Source organism: Cynocephalus volans, chromosome 11 (assembly GCF_027409185.1).
Source record: "Cynocephalus volans isolate mCynVol1 chromosome 11, mCynVol1.pri, whole genome shotgun sequence".
NCBI lineage: Eukaryota > Metazoa > Chordata > Mammalia > Dermoptera > Cynocephalidae > Cynocephalus > Cynocephalus volans.
The window spans coordinates 66,569,431-66,597,338 of record NC_084470.1 but is presented as its reverse complement, the minus strand read 5'-3'; the positions used below and the strand labels follow the sequence as shown (position 1 = coordinate 66,597,338).

The following is a 27,908-nucleotide window of genomic DNA, read 5'->3' as shown; positions in this document are numbered from 1 at the left end:
GCACATATGTTTTACCTTCGGTTTCAGATTTTGTACTTCCTCCAGATTCTCCAAATGGATTTGTACGCCTGAAAAGTTTATGAAAAAAATATGAACAAATAAACGGTCAGTTACCATAAGCCACATAGAAGAAATCTAATCATTGAAACCAGAGTTAAAAACTAAGAGTAACAAAACTTTATAGGTACATTTTAAAAAGAAAAGTTCTAAAGTGTCCCACCCTGTTAAGAACACTACTGATGAACAAATTACCATGATGAAGGCCTCTGCCCTCACACGGGGTTAATAGGCTGAACCCAATATTGCTGCATTTTAGAAGATATGGATGAATTGGAAGTTTAGCCACACACAACAAAAAATCAACATCATAAATAAACTATGTTGCAAAAGTTCTTGAATTTAAATAAGCTAGCACCGAAGAACACTGATTTAGCTCCAATTTTAGCTGCTTGAGAAAAATGTCAGGGATTTCCTGAGATTGTATAAACCTCTTTTTACTTAAGACATGCTACAGATTTGAACATTTTCTAGTTTTAAACCTATATTTCTCAAGGTTTAAGTAACAGTGCAAGAAGAAAAGTGAACTGGAGATGAAAGCTACTTCCTTTCTTAGTGCATTTGGCTTGTGATACACCCACAGTGAAGAAAGAAGAGTACAATTCAAAGTAGATTTTGGAAGTAAAGAAAGAGCTAAATGGTTTTAAAATAAGATAGGCATTAAGATAATAGGAAATTGATCTCTTTAATAGATATCTGACCTATCATAGCAAATGCTCAGTATATTTCTGCAATCCAATGTAAATTACATTCAGATCCTCATACTGGCCAGTGCCAAAAAAAAAAAAAGAAACGCACATTACTTTTTCTGAGTCACATCCTTATATATCCAAATTAATATATAGGTTGAGTATCCCTTATCCAAAATGCTTTAGGACCAGAAATGTTTTGAATTTTTTTCAGACGTCAGAACATGTGCATATAAATGAGGTATCTTGGGAATGGGACCCAAGCCTAAACATGAAATTCATTTATGTTTCATATACACCGTATAAACGTAGCATGAATGTAATTTTATACAATATTTTAAATAATTTTATGCATAAAACATGAGGTCAGGTGTGGAATTCTCCACTTGTTTCATCATGCTGGGGCTCAAAAAATTTCAGATTTTGTATAATTTAGGATGAGGGCTGCTCAACCTGTACTATCAATTTATTAGGTGTCCAACCTACTTAATAAATGACTTAAGTCACATTTCCTCATCCGGGGCCAAAGAAAAATTCCTCATTATATAAATAAAAGATGACATTAATAATTCATAGCAGTGACATTGTTTTAGTAACTTCCTGAAGATTTCTCATTCTAACACAAGATACTATTTCTAATAAACCTATAGCACATATATTATCCCAAAGAATTTTTGAAATATTGTCATGACCAAAAGATAGGACTATCAGCTTTCTTCTACAATTTTAAGAGCAAATGCCCAAGAAGCAGACCTGATAACCAATTCAGAATTAAATATTTTTGAAACTAAATTATCTCAACTCCTTTAATTGAGGCAGAAGACAATGAGAAAAACCTGCATGATTCTTCCCTAGCAAAATTATGTCAGGTAGTAAACAAAGAAAGTATAACACAGCTGATGCACATGGTATGTAAGAGATGACTCTCAAATGTAGAAATGGAATCATAAATTTTACAGACCACAGCACAATGTCCCTGTGATGACATCACCCACCTGCCTCCCTGGCCAGAGGCTTTTGCTTGGCCAGGCTGATCTTCACACACAGGAGAAATTATGTCGAACTGTATTGGAGTGTCTGGGGCAACAAGAGAATCTAGAGAGAGGGCAGCCAAATTTGTGGACTCAGATCCTAAGGATCCCAAACTGCTGGTTCGAGCTGTTGATGGCCGAGATTGTCTAAGCACAAAGGAAAACGAGAAGGCATTGCATTTAGTTTTCTCTTTTGGAAGTCGAACACTTAAACTATGAAAAAAGAAATCATTGGGCCCAGCCGGTGGCGCACTCGGGAGAGTGCGGCACTGGGAGCGCGGTGACGCTCCCACCGCAGGTTCGGATCCTATATGGGAATGGCCGGTGCACTCACTGGCTGAGTGCTGGTCACGAAAAAGACAAAAAAAAAAAAAGAAAGAAAGAAAGAAATCACAAAATTATAATGAGAAGAGTAAAACAAAATCCCAAACCATAGCTCATTTAACAACAGACTTTTTCTTTCCAATTATTAAACTCAAAAACATAAATCACCTCAATCTAGAGATTTAGTTGAAAACACTAGGGAAATTTGAAATCATCATTTATTTAGCATCCCTATTGGTAAATTTACCATTTTGAACATACACTTTCTCTGCTGTACCAGGAACTATTTAATACTAATGTAAGTAATACTGCTAATATCAAAGGGCTTTTACCACCTTAAATAGCCCATATAGTTCTTTAAATAACTCACAGTGTGGTAACTCACCCTGCTGGCCGTAGGCTTTCATGCCTCTGCTGGAAAGATGGGGAAGGAGTGACAGCTTCCAGAGCAGACTGATTTACTCGTGCAGCAATTTCCTATTTTGATTTTTTTTAAAAAAGGACTAATATTAGTAAAGTAAGAAAACCAAAAGTTTGAATATAACTCTCTGAATTGTCAGAATGCTTTTGAATTATACTTAAATACAAATTAGAGCTACTAAAGTAGCTCCACATTCTTAATATTTGTCTTAATATTAAGGTACATGATTAATTTCATAACATTATAACTTAAGTTTCTTCTTGCATCCTATAATCTAAAAAAAAAACCTTCCTTTATTTTCTACTAATATACATAATAGGAAAATATTGATTTTTCTTTCAATTTTTAACTACCAGATATTTTGGATTAAGGTTTATATTGCTAGTGCCTAGCACCTGAAAGTGTATTTTATAACTATGCTGGTAAAGTTTTCATAATTTTCCAGAATATACTTATGCTCAGAAATATCTATATATTTATTAATTTATAAAGTTATCATGAATATATTCAGACAAAATTTGAAAGTAAGTTTTCCACAATAAATATTTTTAGGCTTACTTTTTTACTTAAAACACTGACTAAATAAAAATGGTATTTAAATCAAAGATCTGTTTCAACGCTGTACATATATCGTTAACGCTACTCTTCTATACACTTAAAAATGGTGAAGATGGTAAAGTTTGTGTTTTTTTACCACAATAAAAAATCTTTAAATTTTAAAAAGTAATCAGAAAAGTTTTGTATTTCTGTGTCTTGTAATTAGCAAAAACACCAATAAATGCCACAAACTGATCAAAATTTCTATTCTCATTAACACAGATAAAATAATTCTAGGTAACCTAGAAAATATTAACTAAAAATTAGAGTTCTGATAATTGGTAGGAAAAGACTATAAGTGAATTATTCAAATCCAAACACTGTATACACTGTGTATTCCCTAGGTGATAAAATAAGATATTTAATTCACATTTTAGTTTTATTTTTTTGTTGCTCCCAACTAACCCTACAAAAAGGAAAAGCTAGATTGGCAGGAGATCAAGTTACTAAAAGCAAAGGCTCTTTTTAGTAACTTGATCTACAGTTAGCACTGATTTTTCTAAGATCAAACTCATAGTTTTGTACAAAACTAATATTTTAGAGGTCATCAGATTTTGGTTTTTTGGTTCAAAACTTTCTCCTGGGCATCTAAATCATGTGTCTTGGCTGGCACCTCAAAGCCATTACGATAAAAACAGAAGTCTTTTTTTTTCCCCAAGTTGTTCTCTTCACTTGGTTTAAAACCTGGAAGTCATCTTTACCTTATTTATCTCCTTCATCCTTTATATCAATCAGTTACTAACTAGAGTAGACCCTCCCATCTAATCCACCATTACATCAACAGCAGCTTAAGATTTAGAAGACTCAGGGCTGCCCAGAGAAATTGGCTCTCTCAGCCTCAGCTGAAATCATCAGTCCCTGCCCAGCCCTGGGAGATACCTGGGTTCACATCACAGCCAAGCCCACCAAGACTGGCAAGAGGTCAGACAGCTCCTGTCCCAGAACCAAGTCTTTTCTCAACTATACTGCAGTGTGGATCCACTTGATTAATTCCAGAGTTATCTGTACCCCTGGGTTCTGCCTGTATGTTTGGACTGCACCTATCTCTATGTCTACACCATGGGGTTCATATGGTTTGATATCCTTGCTACTCAAAGTATAATTTGCAAAACTGGGAGTGCAGGCTGCATCACTCCAGACATACTGAATCATAATATGCATTTTAACAAGATCAGCACGTGATTTGTATGCACATTTCAGTCTTCTTTTATTCTCCATCAAGAAACCTTTAACTCTAATTACACTACTAGTTTCATAAACATGCCATTTCTGCATGTGTGCTTTTTTTTTTTTTTTTAATTCTCTTATCTACCATGTCTCCCATTTTCCTCAAAACACAAACAAATCCTACCCAGCTCAGGTTTCTACCATCTCCACAGAGCTTTCTCTAAAGCTAAAGTTCATACTGATCTTAACATTCTCAAAACTTAAGCCTTCACTCGCCACCATAAGCTTTCAGTAACATCCTGTTTTATACAAAATGTTATTTAAAGTTTTGGTTTTGTCTCCCCATACAGATAGGCTCCTAGAGAGCAAATGCCATGGCTTATTTTCATCTCCCTTCTCCAGGGTGCTCATTGCAGAGCTAACCAGTCAAGACCCAGTAAGTATTTGTTGTTGACTAGTTTCAGTGACTTTTTTTTTTTTCCTGACCAGTAAGGGGGTCGTAACTCTCGGCACGGTGTCGTCCACACCACACTCAGCCAGTGAGCGCCCCAGCCATCCCTATATAGTATCCAAACCCAAGGCGTCGGCGCTTCCAGCGCCCCACTCTTCCCGAGTGAGCCACGGAGCCGGTCCTAGTTTCAGTAACTTTTGAAACAATTTATTGTTCTAGGGAGATCAGACACTCATAATACATATGATACATTAAAGCTACCCATTCAAGGTCGAATTAAAATATTACAAAACTTGAGAAATAATGACAATTAATAAAAGCCATGTAAGCCACAGAATTATTCAATTTCACAGATCTAGTAACTTAAGATAAAAATATTACCTCTGGATTTTCACTTAAGTATATTTGTTTAGATATGTTGTTTATTGTACAGATCCACTGCAAAAGTAAAAAAACAGAAAAATGTGATTAGTCATTTTTTCTACAAAGCTTCTAAAAGCTAATGTTCAATATTAAACTGAAACAGAAGTTTCATTAGAAGTAACATATAATCCTCCTTATAAGAAAAACCTTGCTATATACATATGCATTTATATATAACAGATTTATTATTTAAAATCCCAAATTTATTTCACACAAGGAAATAAAAAATGTAGCAATCATGTTAAAGTATAATTTAATAGTCTATATTTCTTTTTATATCACTTCCCCCCTTAATCTCCACCAACGTAGTCTGAACTCAGACATCATAATTAACACCAATGCGGAAAAAGAGAGAAATATATTCCTGATGAATATAATTTACATACCTCCCCTTCTTTCAAGTTAATAAATAATTAGCATAGAAAACACTTCCTGCTCCACATATTCTGGTTCACTCTCAAGGATTCTAGTGCCTAATGAGCCTCACTAAACTAAACAAATATTTTGTTTGGTAAACCATGCAGATAAGAGAGCAGAGACATTTGTCTGTTCTTCAGAGACCAAAAGCAAGTTTTAATATCAACTCTTTTCCATGAGAAGTAAATGAAGGTAGATCTCTACATAATTTTGTCTTTTACCATAATCATCTTTTACCAACACAACTATAATACCAAGTAAAATGGCTCAAAATCTAGCTATGGTATGTTTTCATGGAAGAATATTTTTCAAGACAAAGTTTTTGAAGCATCAGTTCTTGGTACCTTACCTTCCATATCTGGTATACTAGGAGTAAAAATGGAGCCAAAAATAAAAGGCTTGTGAGGAAAAATAGAGACTCCCAAATTTTTGTTTTTCTGTCTTTCATTTTCCCAAGGTTTTAAGCTTTACTTGCTTCCTGCTGTGCCACATTTACTGCCACTATGTTCTTACTGAACCCAATAGTGTCTCAAAGGGTTGGTGAGAGAAGGGAATAAATTAAACTTGTCACCTCATGATACTAACAGTCTGCCAGAAAGCAAGAGTCACAAGGTCATTTTTGAATTTCAGCCTTTAAGATAGCAGAGAGATGATTTATTTCTACAGTCCTCCCAGCTATAAAATTCTGTGAGAAACAAGAATGTTGCTTAAGGACTTTTACTTGGAAAAAAAAAAGAAAAGGATTTTTAATTAACAAGGATTTTCCGGAATTTCTATAATAAACACAATAATATGTTTTGACATCAGAAAAATATTTTTAAATGTCACTGAAGAAATTAACTAGATAAAGTTTTACCTCTTCATGGTCTTTTTTACTCTCTGCTTGTAAAATTGAAGATCTAAAAAAAAAAAAAAGAAAATGTTTGAGCCTTAACTTTTTTTTTTTTAAACTATGGTACTTTCAACATGATCTGAGAGAATTTACCTTTAAAGATGCGGGTACATATAAAAACCAATCAGTATTAAAAGAACCCAAAAACCACAACCAACAATATCATAGGAAAAGGAGACCAATAGAGGCATCAGGACTCAGACTTTAAGAACTCTGACTCTATCTGTGCCAAGATGTACCAAAAGGAAACAAGAGCTGATCCTCAGGAGACAGACCATGACAAAGGAATACTTCAACTAAGCCAACGAATCTCAACTTTCTAAAACTTATCATATATATTTCAAGTATAAATCAATGATCCTAATAGAAAATACTAACTTTACTTCATTATTATTTCTCCATTAATACAGTTAAATAAAAAATTTCAATATATTAATCAAACAGTGAAAATTAGCTTTTCTATAGATGTTCCATATTTTAAAAGTTGGAGAAAAGATAATTTTTACTAATGTTGCATCATATCAGAAATGGGAAATGGGAAATCATGTTAAGTATTAGCAAAAAACTGAAAATAAAAATGTAAGCATATGTAGTACATATTAACAATTTGGTAATTTTGATAGATGAACACAGGGACTCCCAAGATCTAGAATGATAACTGACACACAATATTGGCATTCGTTATACGTTTGTAGAAGTATGAAATTAAATAACCATTATGATAAGAGACAGTGAACCATAATATCTTTTTTAAAAAGGGATAAAGGTAGAATATATTTTCACAATATCTTAATGTGAATATGTATAGGGGAAAAAATGACTTTCAGAGAAGCCGGAAGCCACTCCTGAACATTCAGAAAGTTCAAAGGTCAAAAACAATATTTTAATTGAGAGAGAAAAAAAAAAACCACAGATAACCTAGATATTTATCATTAAAAAAATGTTTAAATTATGATGTCTATCCTTAAATAGATTATCATGCAGCCATTATGAAATGTTTTTAATAAGTCAATGCAGATCCAAATTATATATACAATATTTCTTCCACTATTTTTAAATGTAGTTAGGATAAAAACTGAAGGCAACAGACCAAAAAGTTAATTATTGTTTCTGGTTAATGACATTACAGGTTTATTTTTCATATTCCTTTTTATATTTTTCTATGCTTTTCAAAAATTTGTTCTAAGTGCTACTCTATAGGTTCTCATTTAATGCAAAAGTAATTGAAATTTTTTAAATGGCATTATTAACACTAATGAACAAAAAATCTGCTCAGAAATATTTGATTGACACTTAAAAATAACACTATTGTTAGCACTTACTATATGCTAAGCACATTACGTATGTTAAATTTCTATTCGTGGGCCGGCCCTGTAGCTCACTAGGGAGCGTGCGGCACTGGTAGCACCGAGGCTGTGGGTTCAGATCCTATATAGGGATGGCCGGTGCACTCATTGGCTGAGCATGGTGCTGACCACACCGTGCCGAGGGTTGCAATCCCCTTACTGGTAAATAAATAAGTAAATATATTTCTATTCCTCACAGCAATTTACAAAGTAGGGATTTCAACTCCTCCACCCACATTTTATATGTACAAAAATGAAGCTCAAAGTGGTTAAGTAACTTGTCTAAGATCACACAGTAAGTAACGGATCCAAATTTGAACTTTTTTTTTTAATTGACATGTATTAATTCTACATATTTACAGAGTACAGAGTGGTATTTCCATACATGTAAGGATCAAATCAGAGTAGTTAGCATATCCATCATCTCAAAAATTTATCATTACTTTGTGTTGGGAATATTCAAAATCCTCCCTTCTAGCTATTTTTAAATTTACAATAAATTATCATTAACTATAGTCACCTAACAGTGCTATAGAACACTAGAATTTATTCTTCGTATCTAGCTATAAAAGTCTGTATTCATTAAATAACCTTTCCCCATTCCTTCTCCCCCTCCCAGCCTCTAACAGCCACAAGTCTACACTCTTCTTCTATGAACTCAACCTTTTTAGATCCCACATATGACTGAGAACGTGCAATATTTGTCTTTATGTGCCTGACTTATTTCACTTAACAGTATCTTTCAGGTTCATCTATGTTGCCTTGAATGACTGGATTTCATTCTTTTTTATGGCTGAATAGTACAGAATTTGAACTTTCCAACCCCAGGGTTGGAACTCTTTCCATTAAATTGTGCTTCCTTCCCCATACTATGCAGGATTTTTGGTGACCAGTCCCTTAACATGAAATAACAGGTCTTTACCATATGACATTGCTTTGACAACCTCAAAATAGTAAGAAATCATTTAACCAAGTCAGAAAGGAAAATTCAACACATTTCTACAAGATTAAAAAGTAAATTATCTTAATACATAATAAGCCTAGAATGTCTATAAAATTTTTGAACAAAAAGGAAATATCCTACATTTCAGTAGTTTAAAATATTATGAATTTTATTAAGAGTAGAGAAAAATACTAACTTTTTTCCATCAAAAGAAGTGATCTGAAAACAGTATCGCCTGTCTTCACAGTCCACAGCCATCACTGAACAGTTGTCTATGTCCATGGCCAGGCCTCCTGCTACATCCCCACGGGCTTGACTCATTAAATTTCCACCCTGCGTGAAGTAAAACTGTCTGTCCCAGGTAGATGACACCAAGCCTGTTTTACTAAATGAAGAAAGCACATTCATTCTTTGAGAATGACACACCTGAAATCTCCTTATCATCAGCTAGACACAAAATAAAGCGCGTTATAAAAAACCAGCTTGCAAAAAGGCAAGGTGCCAAGTAAATATAAATATCAGTTTTCAGTCTCTAAAATAAATTCATGTACATTGACTCACTTGTCGGAACAGTTTCCAAAACAAAGCTGGAAATTATTAAATTGCATCTGTTATAATGATGCTCCATGAAATGTAGGTTACAGTTCAATTTTGAAGGTAATAAATTAAAAACAAAAGAATTTAGTTTATTCCTAGAGTTAACCTGGTTTTCTTCAGGTGAAAACTAAAACTTGACTTGATGCTGTAATTACATATAATTTAAAGTATGGTAAATGATATTTAATAGCATTCACACATTATGATAGATTTATTTAAACTAAAATTGGCTTTACTTCTTTCAGAATTTCACTTTTGAAAAGTATTCATGTACCTCATCTGTCAAAAATTCACATAAATACTAAACCACTAAAAAGGTTCAACCTGTACTAAAACCAAAACAATTTGGCAGACAATATCAGTTATTTATTATACTCATTTGGTATTACCTTACCTGATATACAACACATTAAAAACAATAGTTTTCTTACTTTCTAGCATTAAGGTATCCAGCCTTTCGGGTTAAGTTTCGATTAACAGGAAATTTGGTGAGGTCTGGGTCAGGCACATATAAGGGGTCACTGGCTACTTCCAAATCCTCTATTGTCTGTTGCATGGTCTCTACATCACTGTCCATTTCCCTGCGAACACTAACACAGAACAGATTATTTTCTACCAACCATAATCAACAAAGAACTCCTTACCCATCACATTTACCTGTATATTTATTTTGAATAAAGAAAGAAAGAAAGACGCAGTGGCATGGGTAGTTAAAGTAATACAAGTACATTTTGAAACAACTTTAAATTTTATTTGATAAACTTAGATATTTTGGAAACAACACTAATTTCAAAAACTAATGAAGCCAAACTGAATGCCTGACTTTGGAGGAATTTTCAAACTGTTCTGTATTGTGCCTTTAAAAAAACCATTTTTGTCTCTCTCTGTGCCTCAAACTGACCACATTATTGCTCAGACTCTTGAACCTGATTAGAACTTTCTGTCTCTCTTTAAACTTTCATGGCTTGGAAAGCAGGATTTGTTTAGTAATCTCCCATTCAATCCCCAGAATTTGGAGTTTAAAGATAATTTCACTTAGGTTAATTACTGCTATAGGTCTGTTGTATTCAGACATAAAATCTAGTTTAGAATCAATAAAATTACCACCAGTTTTGACCCTGTTATGAAATTCAGAATTTACATACTATGGAAAAGATGGTGAAAAATCAAGAAGCATCCACAAGCCTTGTGAGAAATACTCTTATGGCAGGGAAAATATTACCCCAGGAAATTAAATAGTAAATATTTTAAAATTATGGCATTTAGCTGTTAACTTATCGTTCGCATTTCATTTTCAATTTAAAAAAAAAAAAAACAAACTTACTTCTGCACACTTGTCCCAATATTAGCTAAAAATTCTTCCAGTTGTTCACTGAGATTTTCAGAACCCATCTTAAAGAAATTTATCTGGGGGGGTTGAACAACACAAACACAAACATACACACAAATGTACTTAAAGTAAATCATAAACAAACTCTAAGATACATTGTTAAGTAAAAAAAAGGATTATCACCATTTGTGTAAAAACATGTTGTAATTTGTGACTTTTACTGAGCATGGCACTGAGGAAGCTAGACTTAAAGTCTATTGTATATCCTTTTATATTTTTTGAATTAAATAACATGTTATGGTAAACAATTTTTAAAAATTAGAAAATAAGTTTTAAAGCATTTCAAATAAATTATATGAAACTATTTCATGTTTACTACAAAGATGAGTAAGTTTTATACCTGAGGAATGAATAATAAGTACTCTTTTACCTACAGGAATATTCAAACTCCTTTAAACTCTTGGTTTTTAAGGGACTGACATTTTCTTATATTAACCAAAACTTAATTTCCTGGCCTGCTTCCTGATGCACACCTCTTTAAGCACTATGGAATTCATCTATTATTTTTAACTCCAGAAGTGTGCAAGGAACATGGGACAAACTCAAATTTGTTCATTCTCTTTCAGATCTATTATGAAGCATGAGGGAATGGGAGCTCCAACAATAGGTGTAACTCTGGAATTCATTTAGGTTTCTGATTCCTGTCTCCAATGTGGTGGACAAAGTCCAAATACAAGGTAAGTGGTTTCATTTACCTTAAAATATTTGAAATCTTCATTGGCAAGGAAAACCATTCTCCCTAACTTCCTTAAAATAGTACTCCAATGACATTTTAAAAATTACTTTTAAAACACAGACACAAACGAGGATGTTGTTAATAGTTTATAACGTTTTACATTTAATGTAAATATCAAGCTTCATATAAAGCATTTAGGATAGTTAAAACCCAAAACATTGTACAGTATTTACCTGAGCTTGCATGTACCCAAGTAGAGGTTCTAACAATGCTATCTTTTTCTTGTACTGAAGAGTATTTAATGCACAAAAATAATGCATCATGGTCTGGTGTTGTTTCTTTCTGGAAGTGTACACATCTTCTGTTACTTCATATTTCACCTTTGAATGAAAAGATTAAAAACACTATTATTTACTTAATTTTGAATTATCTTCAGTACTGGCTGTGGGAAAAAGCCTACCAAAGGAAAATGGTGTATCACAAGCAATTAAGCATAACTTTATTGTTTCTGATCTATTAGAAAGCCTTCAACATATCGGCTAAGCTCATTTTCCTGTTTAACCACCAACTGTATCATTTACAAAATGCATTTTAAAAGCAGAATTCTGTACATAACTAAGAATGATAAATAACTAAGCATAGCAGAGAAAGCCTGCCACATGGAGGAAAGATGGACAATTGTTTATCAGCTTAGCTATTAGTCTTTGACCTCAATGAGTTCACAGTATAACACTCCACCCTCTTTGTTCTCTCCCTACCACTTTTGTACTTGCTTGTCTTCCTTCACGCCTACTTAAAATACATGTGCTCCCTTGAGTTCTTTTATCCAGACAACAAATATTTACTGAGTACGCATTACGTAATATGCATTAGGCTCTCCTCTCTTCCTGATCTCCTTAGAATACCTCATCAAGTACCAAGAATATTCCACTATACCAACGACTTAACGACTCACAAATTTTTATCTCCTACCCCTCACTCTCCCGAGAGCCAGAGGAAACACATCTCCAGGTGGGTTTTTTATGGGTGTACATGTGTGTATGCGCACGCACTGAAGGATACAAATTTGAAGAAATATCTTCCCTACAAAACCTGCCTTTCTACTTTGTTTCTTAGCTCTCTTAATTACCCCAGGATCCATCCAGTCATCCAAAAACTCTAGGACTTATCTTTTACTCCTCCTCCTACCATAAATCTTGTCAATTCTACTCATGAAATATCTACCAAAAGTATTCCTTCCTCTTCAATTCAATAACAACCTTAGCTGAGATCTTCATTATGTCTTTGTAAACTACTCTAATACCTACTCATTAGATTCCCTCTAGTCTTGTCTCCTTCACATTTTCAAGACTACTTTTGTTCTATAACACAATTGCATGGTGTTACCTACACAGAATCCTTTGGGGGCTGCCCACCTAACACAAATTTCAATGTCACTAATATAGTAATGTGGCCCCAAACTACTTGTCAGTTCTACCATATCTCCCAAATACATCCTATGCTCCAGACATAGTGAAATGATTATCTCCCATCATCAAAATTATTGCTAGAATTTATTGAAAACTTGCTGTAAGCCAGGTACTCTGCATGTGTTACTTATTTCATCCTCACAACTACTGAGTTTTTTTTGATAGGGAAATAAATGCTTGAAATTAACTGTTTAGTCGGTGACATCAGGCAAATAACAGATTTATCCCCATACAGTCTGACTCTAAAGCCAGTGCTCCTAACCTTACACTCCCCTGACTCCACCATGTGCTTCTGCAAAAGCTGCTTATCTTTCAGGAACATCTTCTCTCCAGTCCCAAACTGGTGACTTCCACTTATCTTCAATGCAAATATCACCTCCTAAAAGTGTAATTTTTCCCAATTCACCAATGAAAGTTAACTGCTGCCCTCTCTATGCTCTCTCAGCATTTTAAGACCTCTATTACTGCCCTTAACTCAGTGTTAATCCATGCCTTCTCTTCACCCTTGTACTAGAGCACCTAGTCCAGCTACATACCTTCACACAGGAAACCTTCAATAAATGTGGATCTACTAGTGAGGGTAGGAGTGGAGCCTGCTCACATTGTTCCCGAAAGGTACCTGACATACTGTTTGACATATAGTAGGTGCTAAATACATTTTTTAAATAAAATTGGTGAAAAGAATGCTTTTTAAAAATACTTGAAACAGCCAGAGGCAATGTAAAATATACCAAATTTTATATCTAGAGCTTCTAACTACTTCTCTAAGGCAAAATAACTAATGTAGAACTCAAAATGTATATGTTTTATCAATATTTGCACCAAATAGCTTGTTTTGAACTAAAATTAGAAATGGAAATCAGATCTTCGTACTGAACTTTGTGTGAGAAACATTCCATTTCTTGTCACAGTAGCTATTGCACAGTAAGTGCAAAAATCTACCCAATTGTGGATTCCCACACACACTCTGTCTCTACCAGCAGCTGCAGCCAAGACTGCAGACACCAACTCCCAGGCACAGAGATCACCTCACTCACAAGCATCTAGTAAGGTCTACACATCAAGCCTTGGATTAGGCACTGGAGACAGAGATGATCTGAAGGAGCACCCAGGTGAACTTGTTAATATTCTGTTCTTTGATCTTTACTTGAATGCATTTCTCCTCAAATATAGTGTAGTATTTCTAGCTTTCACTCCTTGAAGAAATACCAAAATATATACATTCCCTGTAAATGAGGTGGGCCTCATAACAATTTCACTGAATTATGTGTGACAACTCAACTTTTGACTACTGCATCTCAGAAGACATTTCTGAATACGTATATGGTCAAATAAAAACAGAACAAATGAAATGTTATCAAAGCATAAAGCAAAAAAAGGCAGTGTTATATACTGGGCGTCAATTACATTTTTAGAATAATTATGTTTACTTATAATTTATCAAATTTTGGAAGAAAAATAAGAGATCAACAATTATCAGAAAGATTTTGAACAGCTAGAAGGAATGAATAAAAGCAATTCAGCAAAACATACAAAGTAACTACTGGCTCTATTTTTGAACAGGAAAAACTAGACCACCTAATGAAATAGTTGTTAATTGTGATACTGAAGGAGTAAATATGTTATCACACCTTGTCGTTTTCTCTTTTTTTTGACAATCGGCTATATCTGCTAATTGCAGCATCATGATCTGGAAAACAGAAATCAGTGTTAACAACAATACAACAGTATTTCACAAAACTTAGAAATGCTTTTAAATGGTCTTTGCATGTGCATCCTTTTGCAAGTGTACTAATAAGGCAAGATAAGAACTCCCTACCACATGATAACTGCACTCAAATTTTTCCCACAGCCAAATTTCCCCTAAATTATATGTCTACTTATCAGATTGGTTCAAAAACAAAAACAAACAAAAAAAACCATTTAATTCCAAGAAAACTGTAATCCACTGAAAGTTTTTTAAAATATTTTTAGTACAAAAATAGCAAATGCTCATTTAAAAAATATGGGAATATATAGAAAAATAAAAAAGGTAAAATATTATACCACCTCCGTAGGCATTATGAAGATAAAAACTATAACTCTGATTTAATTTCCTTTAAAGGTTTTCTTTTAGTGTAAACAATGCAATTTAAGTAACAACACTGATTTAAATAATGCTCATTTAAACTTTTAATTAGATTTTTTTTCAATTATTACAAAGAATCTAGCCATGGATGTGCACTGATAAATGCAACAGTACAAGAAATAAATGTGTAAAGTATTCAGGGCTTACCATTACTGGCAATCTGAAACACTTCCTTTAATGTTAATATTTCTGAAAAAGTTAAAGAATAATTTCAGTTTAGCATATTTATGAAGTATCTTAAAGTTTGTTTAGAAAACAGTAACTGCCACTTAAGCTATAATTAAAACTCCAAATGATATTCCATACTTCAACATTCAAGGTGAAAAAGTTACTCTGTTTCAAGTAGTATAGAGCATTTGCTATCACTAGCAACAGTTACACCTCCAGAAAAATCTACTTGTCACAAATTAGTAATATGACACAAAAACAAACTTTAAAACCCAGTGTAAATGCTAAGATATGCAAATATTCTGATTTAGTGCCAAAGAATCTAAGTTATTAATTCATCTTTTGAAACATGACTGATACAAAGGCTGATACAAATGCTGAATGAGAAGCAAAAAATTAATAAGATCATGCCATTCAGTCCCTTTACATTGTGAGAAAAGTCTTGACCTTGGAAATGACCATTCTTTAAGATCACCACCACAATTATTAACTCCATCTCTAAAATACATTTGTCTTTATTCCATGTATAATTTAAATACTTTACCATTCACTGATACATTAGTTCAATGATTTTATTCTATCTATATATTTTGGAAATAAGTTTGTAAATTATGAGAAGGCAGAGCCGACTGTATAAAATTCATATTACCTAGTAATCCTAAATGGGTAAAACAAATAAACAAACAAACCCACATAGTACTAAGTTGTGGGTTGTGAGATGTGCCGGCACCACTATATCCCACCACTCCAGCCCTACACACACCTCTACACCCTGTGCCACTATCCTAACTCAAGCCTTGATCATACCTCAATAGACTCTCACAGTTTCCTAGTCCAATCTCCTAGACAGCAAATCCACTTTATTCCATCCTCCTAAAACAAAGGGATTGTCTCTCTCTACTCCTTAAAGATCTCCACTGACTTCTCCTTTGCTTGTAAACTCAAGTCCAAACTCTTTAGCATGATTTAGTCCCTCTAATCTATTTCTAAATTCCTCTTCTGCCTCACCCTAACACACCCCACACTGTAGCCACACTGAATCTCTTGGTATTCTCAAAGCAAACTATGTATTTCTACAACCCATACTTTTGTGCATTCTAGGCCCTGTAACAGAACAATATTCTCTCCTCCAAGCAAATTCCTCTTCATTGTTCAATGCTCATGTCACATCCTTGGTGAAGCCTTTCTGACCCCCTCCTATGAGCACCTTACTCATTCCCTAATTATAAGAGAGATAATGTCATGATTACGTGTTTACCCATCTCCTTCTTCTCTAGGACTTCTCAAGGAAAGGAATATCTTATTCATACAAGTATTTCTCAGTATCTAGTTCGACAGTTAGCAGAAGCACCTATAAGTGTTCAGTGACTGATTAAAGTGAATGTGGCACAGACTTTGGTCAGAAATAATTTAGGTAAAGAGTAATATACATTTTACATGCATTGATCTTCTGACAGCCGATGAAAGTAAACATAAGCTTGACTTCAATACCTTTCAGATCTCTTTCTTTAAACTGGGTAATGGGGAACATCATGGCATCAGCAAGTTGAGTTGAAAGTACCGCATGACAAGAGCTAAGCTAGTGAAAGAAAGACCAAAAAAGGCCAAATAACTAACTATACAGAGACATTTCACCAGTGTTATAAAAATTAAACAAAATCTAGTAAAAAATTTTACATAAGAAAACACTAAAAATTATGTGACACAGTACAAAATATTATAGTAAAAAAATTCATTTAAAACTCTTAGAAGAAAACATACGATGGCCTTGGATTTGGCAATGGTTTCTTAGATATAAAACCAAAAGCACAAGGAACAAAAGAAAATACAAATTGGACTTCATCAAAATTAAGATTTTATGCATCAAAGGACTATCAAAAAAGTGAAGACAATCCACAGAATGGGAGAAAATATTTGCCAATCACATATATGATAAGGAACTTGTATCTAGAATTAAGAACTCTTACAATTCAATAATAAAAAGACAAATAACCCAATTAAAAAATGGGCAAACCATCTGAATAGATACGTCTTCAAAGATAAACAAATGGCCAATAAACACATGAAAAGATGCTCAATATCATTAGCCATCGGGAAAATGCAAATCAAAATCACAATGAGATACCACATCACACCCACTTAGATGGCATAATAAAAAAGAAAAAAGAAAATAACAATTGTTGGCTAGGATATGCAAACACTGGAACCCTACTACACTGCTAGTGGAAATGTAAAGTGGTGCAGGCACTGCAGAAAACAGTTTTGTCGTTCCTCAAGAAGTTAAACATAAAATTACCACATGATCTAGCAAATCCACTCCTGGTTATATACTCAACTGAAAACAGACATTTAAAAAAACAAAAAAACAAGTTTGTACACGAATGCTCATAGCAGCATTATTCACACTAGCCAAGAAGTGGAAACAACCTAAATGTCCATCAACTGATGAACAGATAAACAAAACATGGTATATCCATATAATGAACTTTTATTCAGCCAAAAAGGAATGAAGTACTGATGTACATTACAACATGGAAGAACGCTGAACACATTATGCTGAGTGAAATCAAAAGAGATATAAAAGTCCACAAATTATGAGTCCATTTATATTAGATAAACAAAATAGGTAAATCCATGGAGACAGAAAGCAGATTAGTGGTTGCCAGGGGCTGGGGAGAGCAACAAGGGAAAAGCGACTGCTTAATGGGCACAAGGTTTCCTTTGGGATGATGAAAATGTTCTTCAACTAGACAGTGGTGATGGCTGCACAACACTGTGAATGTACTGAATGTCATGAGTGGCAAATTTTATGTTTTGTGTATTTTACCACAATTTTTAAAAAATTAACAAAAAATTCATTTCCTATAAATATTATTTCTTTATATTGATCTCCTGGGATAACATTTTGCTATAATGAGCCATTAAAATATTTCAAAAAAATTACCTTTCCAGTTAAGAGGACTAGAAAAGATAGAACTATTTAAAATGGTTTATGTGAAAAGAAGAGCTTTCACTGCAACAGTAGAGAACAGTTGTGGACTCTTCATACATCTTTCATGATCTTTCTTCCTCCTAGCTTCTAGGCCTTTTTTTTTTTTTTTTTTTTTTTAATGATTTGTTGTGATGACTGGTTTGAGAAACTAAGGGTTGACTTGGGCTATTTGGATGGAAAAATTAATAAGAACTGAACTGTAAAATGTTGCTTGATGGCAAAAGAGAAGCCACAAAGAGCCTAGCTATAGTTCACAGCTTAATTCCTCTCCCTGCCTACATCAGATAACAAAATGAAAAGACTGAATATTACATGGACTAGGAGTGGAGAAAGAATACCTGTATATTTATTCCTGGAAAACAATTCACTTTAATAAGATAAAGAGCTCCTCCCGAAGCAGGCAGAAAGCACGCCTGAAGTCCTAGGCAGGAGCTGAGGGCAGCCCCTCCGCCTGGAAGCAGGCAGAGAACACGCTGAAATCACCACTTCCACCCAGGTGGCTCACCACAGCCATCACCACAGTCACAGCTACTACAAAAGCAGCTCAATGCCACAGCCACTGTGCAGGTGGCCTGCCAGACACTTGACTACACTGACACAAGGAGAGTCACCAGAAAAAGAAGAGGACGTCTCTCTCCTCAAAGCCCACTCTAGAGTACAGAAGAAGCAACTGCTTTACTAGATGACCAGACATCAATGTGAAGATATTAGAAATACAAAAACCCAAGAAAATATGACACCACCAAAAGAATACAGAAATTCTCAAATACCAGACCCCACAGAGCAGGAAACCATTGAAGTGACTGAAAAGGAATTTTGAGCAACATCCTTAAGGAAAGTCACTGAGATACGGGAAGACTCAGACAACATAATGAAACAAGAAAAGAAAAAAATACAGAATATGAAGGAGGCAATTTACAAAGAGATTACTACTTTAAAAAAGAATGTTGCAGAAGTCATGGAACTGAAAGATTCACTCAACAAAATAAAAAACACAACCAAGAGCTTAAGCAGCAGGCTGGAACAGAAGAATTATTTCTGATCTTGAAGACAGTCTTTGTGAAACAACCCAGGTGGGTAAAGAAAAAAGGAGAAAAGAATTTTTAAAAATGAAGATAATATCTAAAAGAGCTAACAGACAACCTTAAGAACACAAACATTCCAATCATTAGTATTCCAGAATGGGAGGAGAAAGGAAAAGGCATGGAAAAACCTATTCAATGAAATAACAGAAAACTTCCCAAGTATAGGGAGAGAGGACCTTTAGATCTAGGAGGCTCAAAGATCCCCAAACAGATTAAACCCAAAAATATCCTCTCCAAGACACACTACAGTCAAACTTGCAAAGCTCAAAGACGGAGAGAGAATCTTAAAAGGAGCAAGAGAAAAGCATCACGTAATTTATAAGGGAGTCCCTAACAGACTAACAGCAGACTTCTCAATAGAAACTCTATAGTTCAGAAGAAAATGGGATGATATACTCAAAATACTAAAAGAAAAAAAACTGCTAGCCAAGAATACTATACCCAGCAAGACTATCCTTCAGAAATGAGGGGAAAATAGTGAATTTTCCAGACATATAAAAACTGCAGGAGTTCACCACCACATAACCAACCCTACAAGAAATCCTCAAGGGAGTACTGCATCTGGCATCTGAAAAACCATAATCACTACCATGAATACACAAGAAAGAACAAAACCCACTGGTAGAACAAAAATGCAAATGAGAAAGAGAAAGAAACTAAATCTTACAACCACAAAAAACCATAATGACAATGTAATAATGCCCCTGCTTTATTTCTGATTTTAGTAATTTTGATCTTCTCTTTTTTTCGGTCTAGATAAAGGTTTGCAAATTTTGTTGATCTTTTTAAAGAATCAACTTTTGGTTTTGTTGATTTTCTCTATTGTTTTTTAATTCCCTATTTCATATATTTCTGTTATGATCTTTGCTATTTCCTACTTATATTTGCTTTTGCTTTAGTTTGCTTCCTTTTTCTATTTTCTTAAGGTAAAAGTTTACATTACTGATTTGATATTTTTCTTGTTTTTAATATATGTATTTAGTTACAAGTATAAATTTTCCTCTAAGCACTGCATGAGCCCTGCATCCTATAAATATTGGATATGTTGCACTTTGATTTTTTATCTTAAAGTACTGTCTAATATCCTTGTGTTTTTGTTTTACCCATTGTTTATTTAGGAGAGCATTGTTTAATTTCCACAGATCTGTAAAGTTTCTAATTTCCTTCTGTTATTGTGGTCAGAGAACATATTTTCTATGATCTTAGTCTTTTTAAATGTATTAAGACTTGATTCTGGCCAAAAAAAATGTTTTTGCTGAATTAAAAAAATAAGAAAGTATTCCTTTAATGAGACTGCCACCAAGATGTGGAAATAAGGTCCTTCTTTAGTAAGCTTTGTACTAGAGCTTTCTCATATCAATCATCATAATAATAAAAGCTAAACAACTTAAGGTCAAGGGTTTGGATCCTCATACTGGTTAGCAGCCAAAAAAAAAAAAAGGCCAAACAACTTGAGTAACTTAATCATAAGACCACTTACTCAAAATAAACACTTACTTCATCTATAACTTTTGAAAACTGTTGTAAAGTGGAGTTCATAACTTCATCATCACCCCCCAGTGGAAAACGCTGAAAAATGAGAAATAGAGTTGAGGTAAAGATTCAGTTCCATCTGTCTTTTGTGAATGACAATGTAATAATTTTCATTTTTAAGTAACTTCAGAATACTTCTAAAATTTTGAATAAGCTCTAAAAATTTCATTTTAATAAAACGGTGTACTTTACATAATTAATAAACATTAATTAAAATGTGTGCTAAGTATAACCTGTTAACATGGTATATTGGAATGTACATTGTACTGGGAGTTAAAGATCTGGTGTTTAGCTCCAGTTCCAATAACCAACAGTGTAACAATGAGCAAGCCTCAGTTTCTTTATTTGTAAAAAGAAGAGACATAAACTAAGTAAAACCTCTGTATCTAATATTAAATCATTAAAATTATCTCAACATTAAGTGCTATAGTAGAATTTTAATGGCATAGTCTGTGAATTCAAGACAGCTTAAGGATTCTTGATGAAAAAGTCTATTATCCATACAAATATTGTATCACAACCTATTTTAAATTATGCTTTTAAAACTTTGATATACAATACCTGTTTTTCATATTCTTTTAAAAGTTTTGAAGTCAGGTGTGTTGCTGCACTTAATTCATTCTACAGAAAAAGATTAGCATTCAAATTAGCATAATATTACTGATTAAAAAAAAGTTTTATTTGAAGATACACCTAGGCTACTTTTATTTATTATTGCTTAACATAAATATCATATAACATTTTTTTAAAACCCTCATTAAATAACTGGAAAGGAAATTACCACTAAAGTACTTTAAAAGAAGCTCAAACCATGACCTTGACAGTGTCAAGGAATTCAGCAATGTTCCAGGTGTGTTGTGATTGTTGGGCTTTTTTTTTTTTTTTGGCTAATAAAAACTAAGCATAAAATTAAGTATTTAAAAAGCTAGAAGTAAACTGTACAAAACTTAAGCAAAATCTTTAGAGATTCTACATTGATGACTGATTACCCCTCTCTCTATATGCTGATACTGTACTATTATAAGCATTTAATAACATATAACCAAAATGTGGTTGACCTAGTCATATAACATAGACATATGAAAAATTTTTTTAAATTAAAAGTTTTTTCAGTGATGAATATGACAAAAATAATATTTCTCTGTAATTGAGTATCACTGTGACCAGAAATCAAACACTGAGAGATCTTTCACAAGAAAAAATAAACAACTATCATAACAGCTTTTAAGTACATAATGAAAATGTGAATACAGAAAGAAGAGAAAATGAGGTTAGAAAATAAAACTTGTATACTTAATTAATCCCAAAGAAAGTACTTCATAAAACCCAGGTTACTGTTAAAGCTCGTAATTAGGTTACTGTTAAAGCTCGTAATTAAGTTACACAAACATAGCCTCAAATTTTATGCTTGTTCAACAAGAAAAGTTGTTCATACCCTTCTTAAATTCATCTCCTGTACCCCAGAGCTACATCTAATTTTTATTACCTTCTTCTAACTAGATAGAGACAGACTACTTTCAAATCTTCTACTCAAAAAGGAGAAGTGTTCCTTAAGATTAAAAGTGTGGTTAGGGAAAATACTGGTGACAATATGGGGTCTTCACCCAAATCTTAGGCAAAGACCACTATCAGTGAATCTCAATTAGAAAGCCCTAACGGCGTTTTGGGAGAAGGGACAGATGCTTCCATCTCCTGTCATTTTTGTAGTGCTACAAACTGTACACTAGTAATTGAAATGTAAGCTCTGTGATACAAAATACTTAATGTTCATTCATCCATACAACAAGTATTTATTACTATGAGCCCAGGACAAGGCTACGCACTAGGAAATAAGACAGACACTATTTCTGTCCTTGTGGGGCTTAAAGTTTCATTTTTAAAAAGTACTGAGTTAGCCCTTAGTTTTTTACCTGTGCATCATAAATCCGATGCATAGCTTGATACAGTTGGTTCATATAGTTGGAAATAGCTGCAGCATCTTCTTCAAATACACCCAGTAAAGACCTGGTCTGTATAAAATAAAAGTAGAAAGTTTATGTTAATCATCATATAAACTAAATGGAAAAACATTTTTTTCTAATGGAAGCAAAGATTCTAAACTATTAGAGCTCTAGTAATTCTGAGTTTTAATCTATTTTCTCTCTTTTGATAGTAATGCCAAGAAGTCAGGGTTTTTTGTTCTCAGTTTCACTTCATTAAAGCAAAGGTATTTTCCAACTGTGTCACACAAACTTCAGAAGGAACAGAGGTATATTTTTATGAATTAAAAATTATATAATTAAACTAAGAATAATCCAACAGAAATGTTCAAAGCTAAATTAACAGTATTTCATGTATATTTTAAATGTCTTATTTCAGGATAACTTAGTATGATTATTTCTCTTCTTCCATGGTCTCTTCTAGTAGTGGCAAATCCCTCATCATCTTAATCTAAAATAAACCACAGTACCCTTCCCAGCATGGCCAACTCTTTAGCATTTAACCAGGTTTTTCTGAGTGCAAAATTTGGGTTTTCTTCCTTCATCTTTCTTATACATTTCTATATTGTTAGGCTTTTTTTCTTCTTACTATGAGCATATAAAAATCTTCATTTTAAGGAGGAAAAAGTCAGTAAATAAACATTAAAAATGTCAATAAAAGTTATCAAAGATAAGGAAACTCAGCCTATCAAAGGTCAAGTATGTTCACCATCTTATATCCCAAAGGCAGAGAATTAGAATACCAATAACTACTGTGATAACTGCAGCTTAAAATCTAAAAGAAAACCATTTATTTTATTCTGAAAATAATTAATTTACGCCTCAGCCTTAGAAATTGATTTAAAAAAAAACAACTTACTCCTTAGCTTTCTATTTTCAGAGGAGGAAGCTAAGTCAATAAAGTATAAAAGAAAAAAAAAAGCACTGATCATCATGCCAGTGTATGATGTCCATGTTCTCAGTCCTCTACTTTCTCAGGCTTCAGAGATTTGAATTTGACAGAATCTTTTTCATTCTAGTGCTCCACTCCCATTCCCCATAGTGCTAGTTTAAGATATATAAAAAAAGAAAGCATCAGGAAATCTTGTTTGGCTAGTGCCATTCTTAAGAAAAATCTGCCACTTACTTTTATTTTTTTTTCCAAAAATGGATCATTCCAATTCAAGGAGTTATACATTTCTGTAAAAACTTGTAGTACAATTAAATTAAAGAGCTCTTCTGAGCCCAAAACAGGGTTGAAATAGGTTCTCTATGTAAAGCTAATAACATCAAGTTCAACACTGTATAATTACTGTTTGTTTAAATTCAGCAGCTTAAAAAATAGAATCAACATTGTACCATTTCATTGAATTTATAGTGGTAGCCATTGCAAGATGCATAATTTTTGTATAGTACTCAAACAAACAGAATAATGCTGGCAATTAAGCTATGATTTAAGTGTTTTGAAATGCTTACTTCATAAAAACAGATCTTCAGACAGAATTTTATCATATACAGCTCTCATGCAAACATAAAAAGGAAAATACAACCAGCATAAACTTAATATACTTCTAAAACTTCTTCACACTCAGAGTTCAACTTTCAACTCGAGTTGTCAATATCCATGTTTTCTCATACATCATTATACTCTGTGCGACGAGGAAGTGACAACCAGAAGTGCTCCCCTTCTGTCCCTAGTATTTTCTTCCAAGCCATTGACTCTCATCCAGCAAGTTTTGATGGTAGCACTTGCCTCATCTCACCAGGTGTCAAAGGAAGGCTCTCAGACAACAACCAGAACTGATATTTCTTCTTCAAATGGTTGTTAAATTGATTGTCCGGTATGCCACTAGGAGAAACAACCAAGTATGTACATTTGCAGGCAATGTCAAGTACATTACAACTGCCACCTGGCTGTTAGCAATTATTAAAATACTATCAACTCTGAGGATAAACTCAGAGATGTTAAAATATGGGGGAAAAGGCACATCTCATAATCCATGAGTATTTCTTTTTATGCAAAGAAAGAAGCCTCCATTTGGGATTGGGGTTTGTCTTCACCATCCTATTGTGGATGAATCATTAAGATATTCATCTACACATAAAATCAATTTTTTTAAAAGATCATACCCGTTCTTAGTAATTAACAAGCTTCATTTTTATTCTGATTTTCAAAACAATATATAAACATGGACAAGCCATCTAATGTAGACCTAAGATTTTCTGCCTCAATAGATGATACAATCTTTTACAGAATGGTTTGGGCAGATAATTCTAAAGATGCTTATGTTTAATCAGGATTTGGACTTGCAAATTGTCCCTAGCTTAATACCTCTGTGAATCAAAAATTTAAAAAGATAACTGTAATTCAGGATAGTCTTCCATAGCAACTCTGTTCCTTTTTTACATAGCAACTGGCAGGCCACTTGCGATTAGGATCAAATGATCTAATGAAAACTTATCTAATATTGGAAGATTTAAGTTTTCACGGTATTTGCTACCCTACTTCTTGAACTCTATCCTAGATAAAACAGTACAAACTGAGAACAAAAATGTATGCCCAAAAGCATTAATCTCTGCCCTGTTTATAAAAGTAAAATTTTGGAAAAACTTAACTGTCAGTCAAGGAAAGTGCAGTCTTCAAATTTTTTCATTCAGAACGTAATAACGTGAAGATACTTAAGCTAAGCAAGATAAAAATTGTTATGCACAATATAATCTCAATTACATTAAAATACGTAGGAGAAAAAAAGACTAGAATAAAGACAGCAAACTGTTAATAGGAGTTTGTTGCTGGTTGCCCAAAGGGAGTGGAGGTGGGGGTGTGTATATGTGAGTGTGGTCTTTTCTGTACCTTCCAATTTTTCTGAAGCAACTATTATTTTTATAATCAGGGTAAAAAATAAAATAAAAACATTCACTATCTGCAGTAGCTGAGGTTCAGAAAAGTTGAGTGACTTGCCCTAGCACAGAAGGTACTAAGTGGCAGTGAAGACTAAAACCCCTATTTCCCCAATCCCAGGTTCAGGGCTTTCCATCCTGCCACAGGTTCTCCCTAAGAATTATCACTAAGTGTCTTCCGTTTCTAAATCCCAGCTGTCCCAACTAATATTCCCAAATAAATATTACCTAGTTCAAATTTACTGCTTCTAGAAATGGAAAGAACAACAATGTGGCTATTTCATTTAATATTACTGTAAAACTGATATTCATACGATGCATACTTGTCAAAAAAACACACTAAATCTCAAATTGTAAATTGTGTGAAAAGTTCAAGAAATTAATTAGATGAGTCAAGAGATCATCTCTGCCTCACAAATCATGGCTAGGGCACTGTGCAAACCATTCTGAGCTGTTTATAGTATTACGGGCCATAAAAAACAGTCCAGGTAAGATAAGAAAAGTAAAACAACCTGTTGAGTCTTACATAATAAAAAAGTAAAATGACAACATGCACCTGACCAATATATCCCACAAAATTTTGCAAATCATCTGAAACAAATATGGCTTATAACTTTTTACTAGGGAAGCCATTAAGAAGAGTTTGAACTGCCTATACTGGGCAGTCAAGATAAACCAAAATATGGGTTTCTCTTTTTGTCAGTATAGGCAGATAAGAATACATTACCAGCAGGCAACTGGCCTGTGAAGATAACTTTCGGAATAAAAAAGAACAAATCAATTCTACAATCAGAGCCCAATTTCAAGTTGGCAAATAAAACTGGCACAAAATCTGTGTCAGAAGTGCCATCCAGAAAATGGGAATCTAACCCTTCCCTCCTCCTCTTTTTTGGGGGCCATATTAAACTGTAAAGACACATGAAATACGTGCAATTGTATTACTAAATGAACAATATTTCAGAAAGGTTTCATTCTAAGTGGTATCCAACCAGCAACATCGTCGTAAATCACCTAAATTGTGTAAAAGACAGACTTAGGGATGAAGTTTCTCTATGCAAGTTACAGCCCCCACCAACATTTTTTTTTAATACAGCTGACTTCATTCTTCAGTATTGAAAAAAAATGGTTACGTTGTCTTAAGCTAGAGCAACCACACCAGCATCATCCCCAACGCACGAAACACAAAACACCGGACTTTGATTTCGATGAGTGTATTAGGGCCAAGTCCGCACGAGCGGCGCAGCAGTGGTGGGGCGGCGAACGCGCCGTCCATCTCACGCCGTACACAGCTCGTGTGAGAGCGGGCACAGACACAGCCGCGACATGGACACACCCGGCTGGGACAGCGGACGCAGGTTCCGGACCCGACACGGGCTTGGTCGATGGCTCTCCACGCACAGCCTTTCAGCACCTCCCAAAGAAAAACTATCCATTTTCTTCCCCAGCTTGCCGAGCCTCGGAAATCACTGGGACTACCGGGTTTCTCCCCGTCTGCATTTTCTCCGAAGAGGTTTTCGGGGAGCAAATTCCAGCATCGGGATTTATCACCTCACATCACGGTGATAAAAGCAACACCTTTCATTCAATAAAAAGGAGACCCGCGTGCGTACTTAGCCGCCGGGCCCACGGGCGAAGGCGGCGGCGGCGGCTCGGTCTCTGCCCGCGGCCTCGGCCCCCCGCCCAGCTGTGCGGGCCCACGCGGGCCTCGGGCCACAGGCCCGGACTCGGGGCGCGATCCGCGACAGACTGGGTCACCCGGGCGGCGGCCACCTGGGCCGGGGCGGGCACCTGAGGCAGTGGCAGCGGCGCCAGGCCTGCGGTCGGCCCACCCGGCTCTCCCTCGTCGCCCGCTGCCGCCTGCGCCTCACCTGCGGGCTGTCCTCCAGCGTCTCCTCGATGGGCAGCTTGTCGATCCCCGGCATTGTGGCGGAGGGAGGGCGGCGGCAGCAGACGAAGCGACCGCCCACAGGTCCCCGCGCCCGCCCGCCCGCAGCAGCAGCTGACCCCCACCCGCTCTCCCTTAGCAGGCTCTGCCGCCGTCGCCGCCCGCGCCGCCTTCGCCGGGTTCCCAGCGGCCGCGCGGGAAATCCCGCCCCGTCTGCCTGCCTGCCCCGCCTTCCGGCGCGCTCATTGGCTCCTGGCGACGCCCGTCCGCGCTGAGGGGCTGGGTCGTAGATCCCTTCGCAGCCCTGGGCTCTGCGGCGGGCGCTGGGCTCGAAGGCGGCGCGGTCATCTCCGGGCTGGAGCCTTCCC

The 27,908-nt window shown here is 35.0% G+C and overlaps 1 protein-coding gene across 1 annotated transcript in view; it reads right to left on the bottom strand.

Moving 5' to 3' along the window:
- The window catches only part of APPL1 (adaptor protein, phosphotyrosine interacting with PH domain and leucine zipper 1), a 34,275-nt gene extending 6,640 nt beyond the window's left edge, over positions 1-27,635 (bottom strand). The window contains exons 1-16 of the mRNA XM_063114507.1: positions 27,524-27,635; positions 22,707-22,805; positions 21,358-21,417; positions 20,761-20,832; positions 16,678-16,765; positions 15,166-15,207; positions 14,522-14,580; positions 11,655-11,801; positions 10,680-10,762; positions 9,787-9,945; positions 8,955-9,143; positions 6,434-6,476; positions 5,119-5,175; positions 2,487-2,578; positions 1,742-1,924; positions 16-68 (exon numbers count right to left, since the gene is read on the bottom strand). Of these exons, the coding sequence (XP_062970577.1) occupies positions 16-68; positions 1,742-1,924; positions 2,487-2,578; positions 5,119-5,175; positions 6,434-6,476; positions 8,955-9,143; positions 9,787-9,945; positions 10,680-10,762; positions 11,655-11,801; positions 14,522-14,580; positions 15,166-15,207; positions 16,678-16,765; positions 20,761-20,832; positions 21,358-21,417; positions 22,707-22,805; positions 27,524-27,577 (1,480 nt within the window). The 5' untranslated portion in view covers positions 27,578-27,635. The remainder of the gene's footprint in view (positions 1-15; positions 69-1,741; positions 1,925-2,486; positions 2,579-5,118; positions 5,176-6,433; positions 6,477-8,954; positions 9,144-9,786; positions 9,946-10,679; positions 10,763-11,654; positions 11,802-14,521; positions 14,581-15,165; positions 15,208-16,677; positions 16,766-20,760; positions 20,833-21,357; positions 21,418-22,706; positions 22,806-27,523) is intronic.
- Between the last annotated feature and the right edge of the window lie 273 nt (positions 27,636-27,908).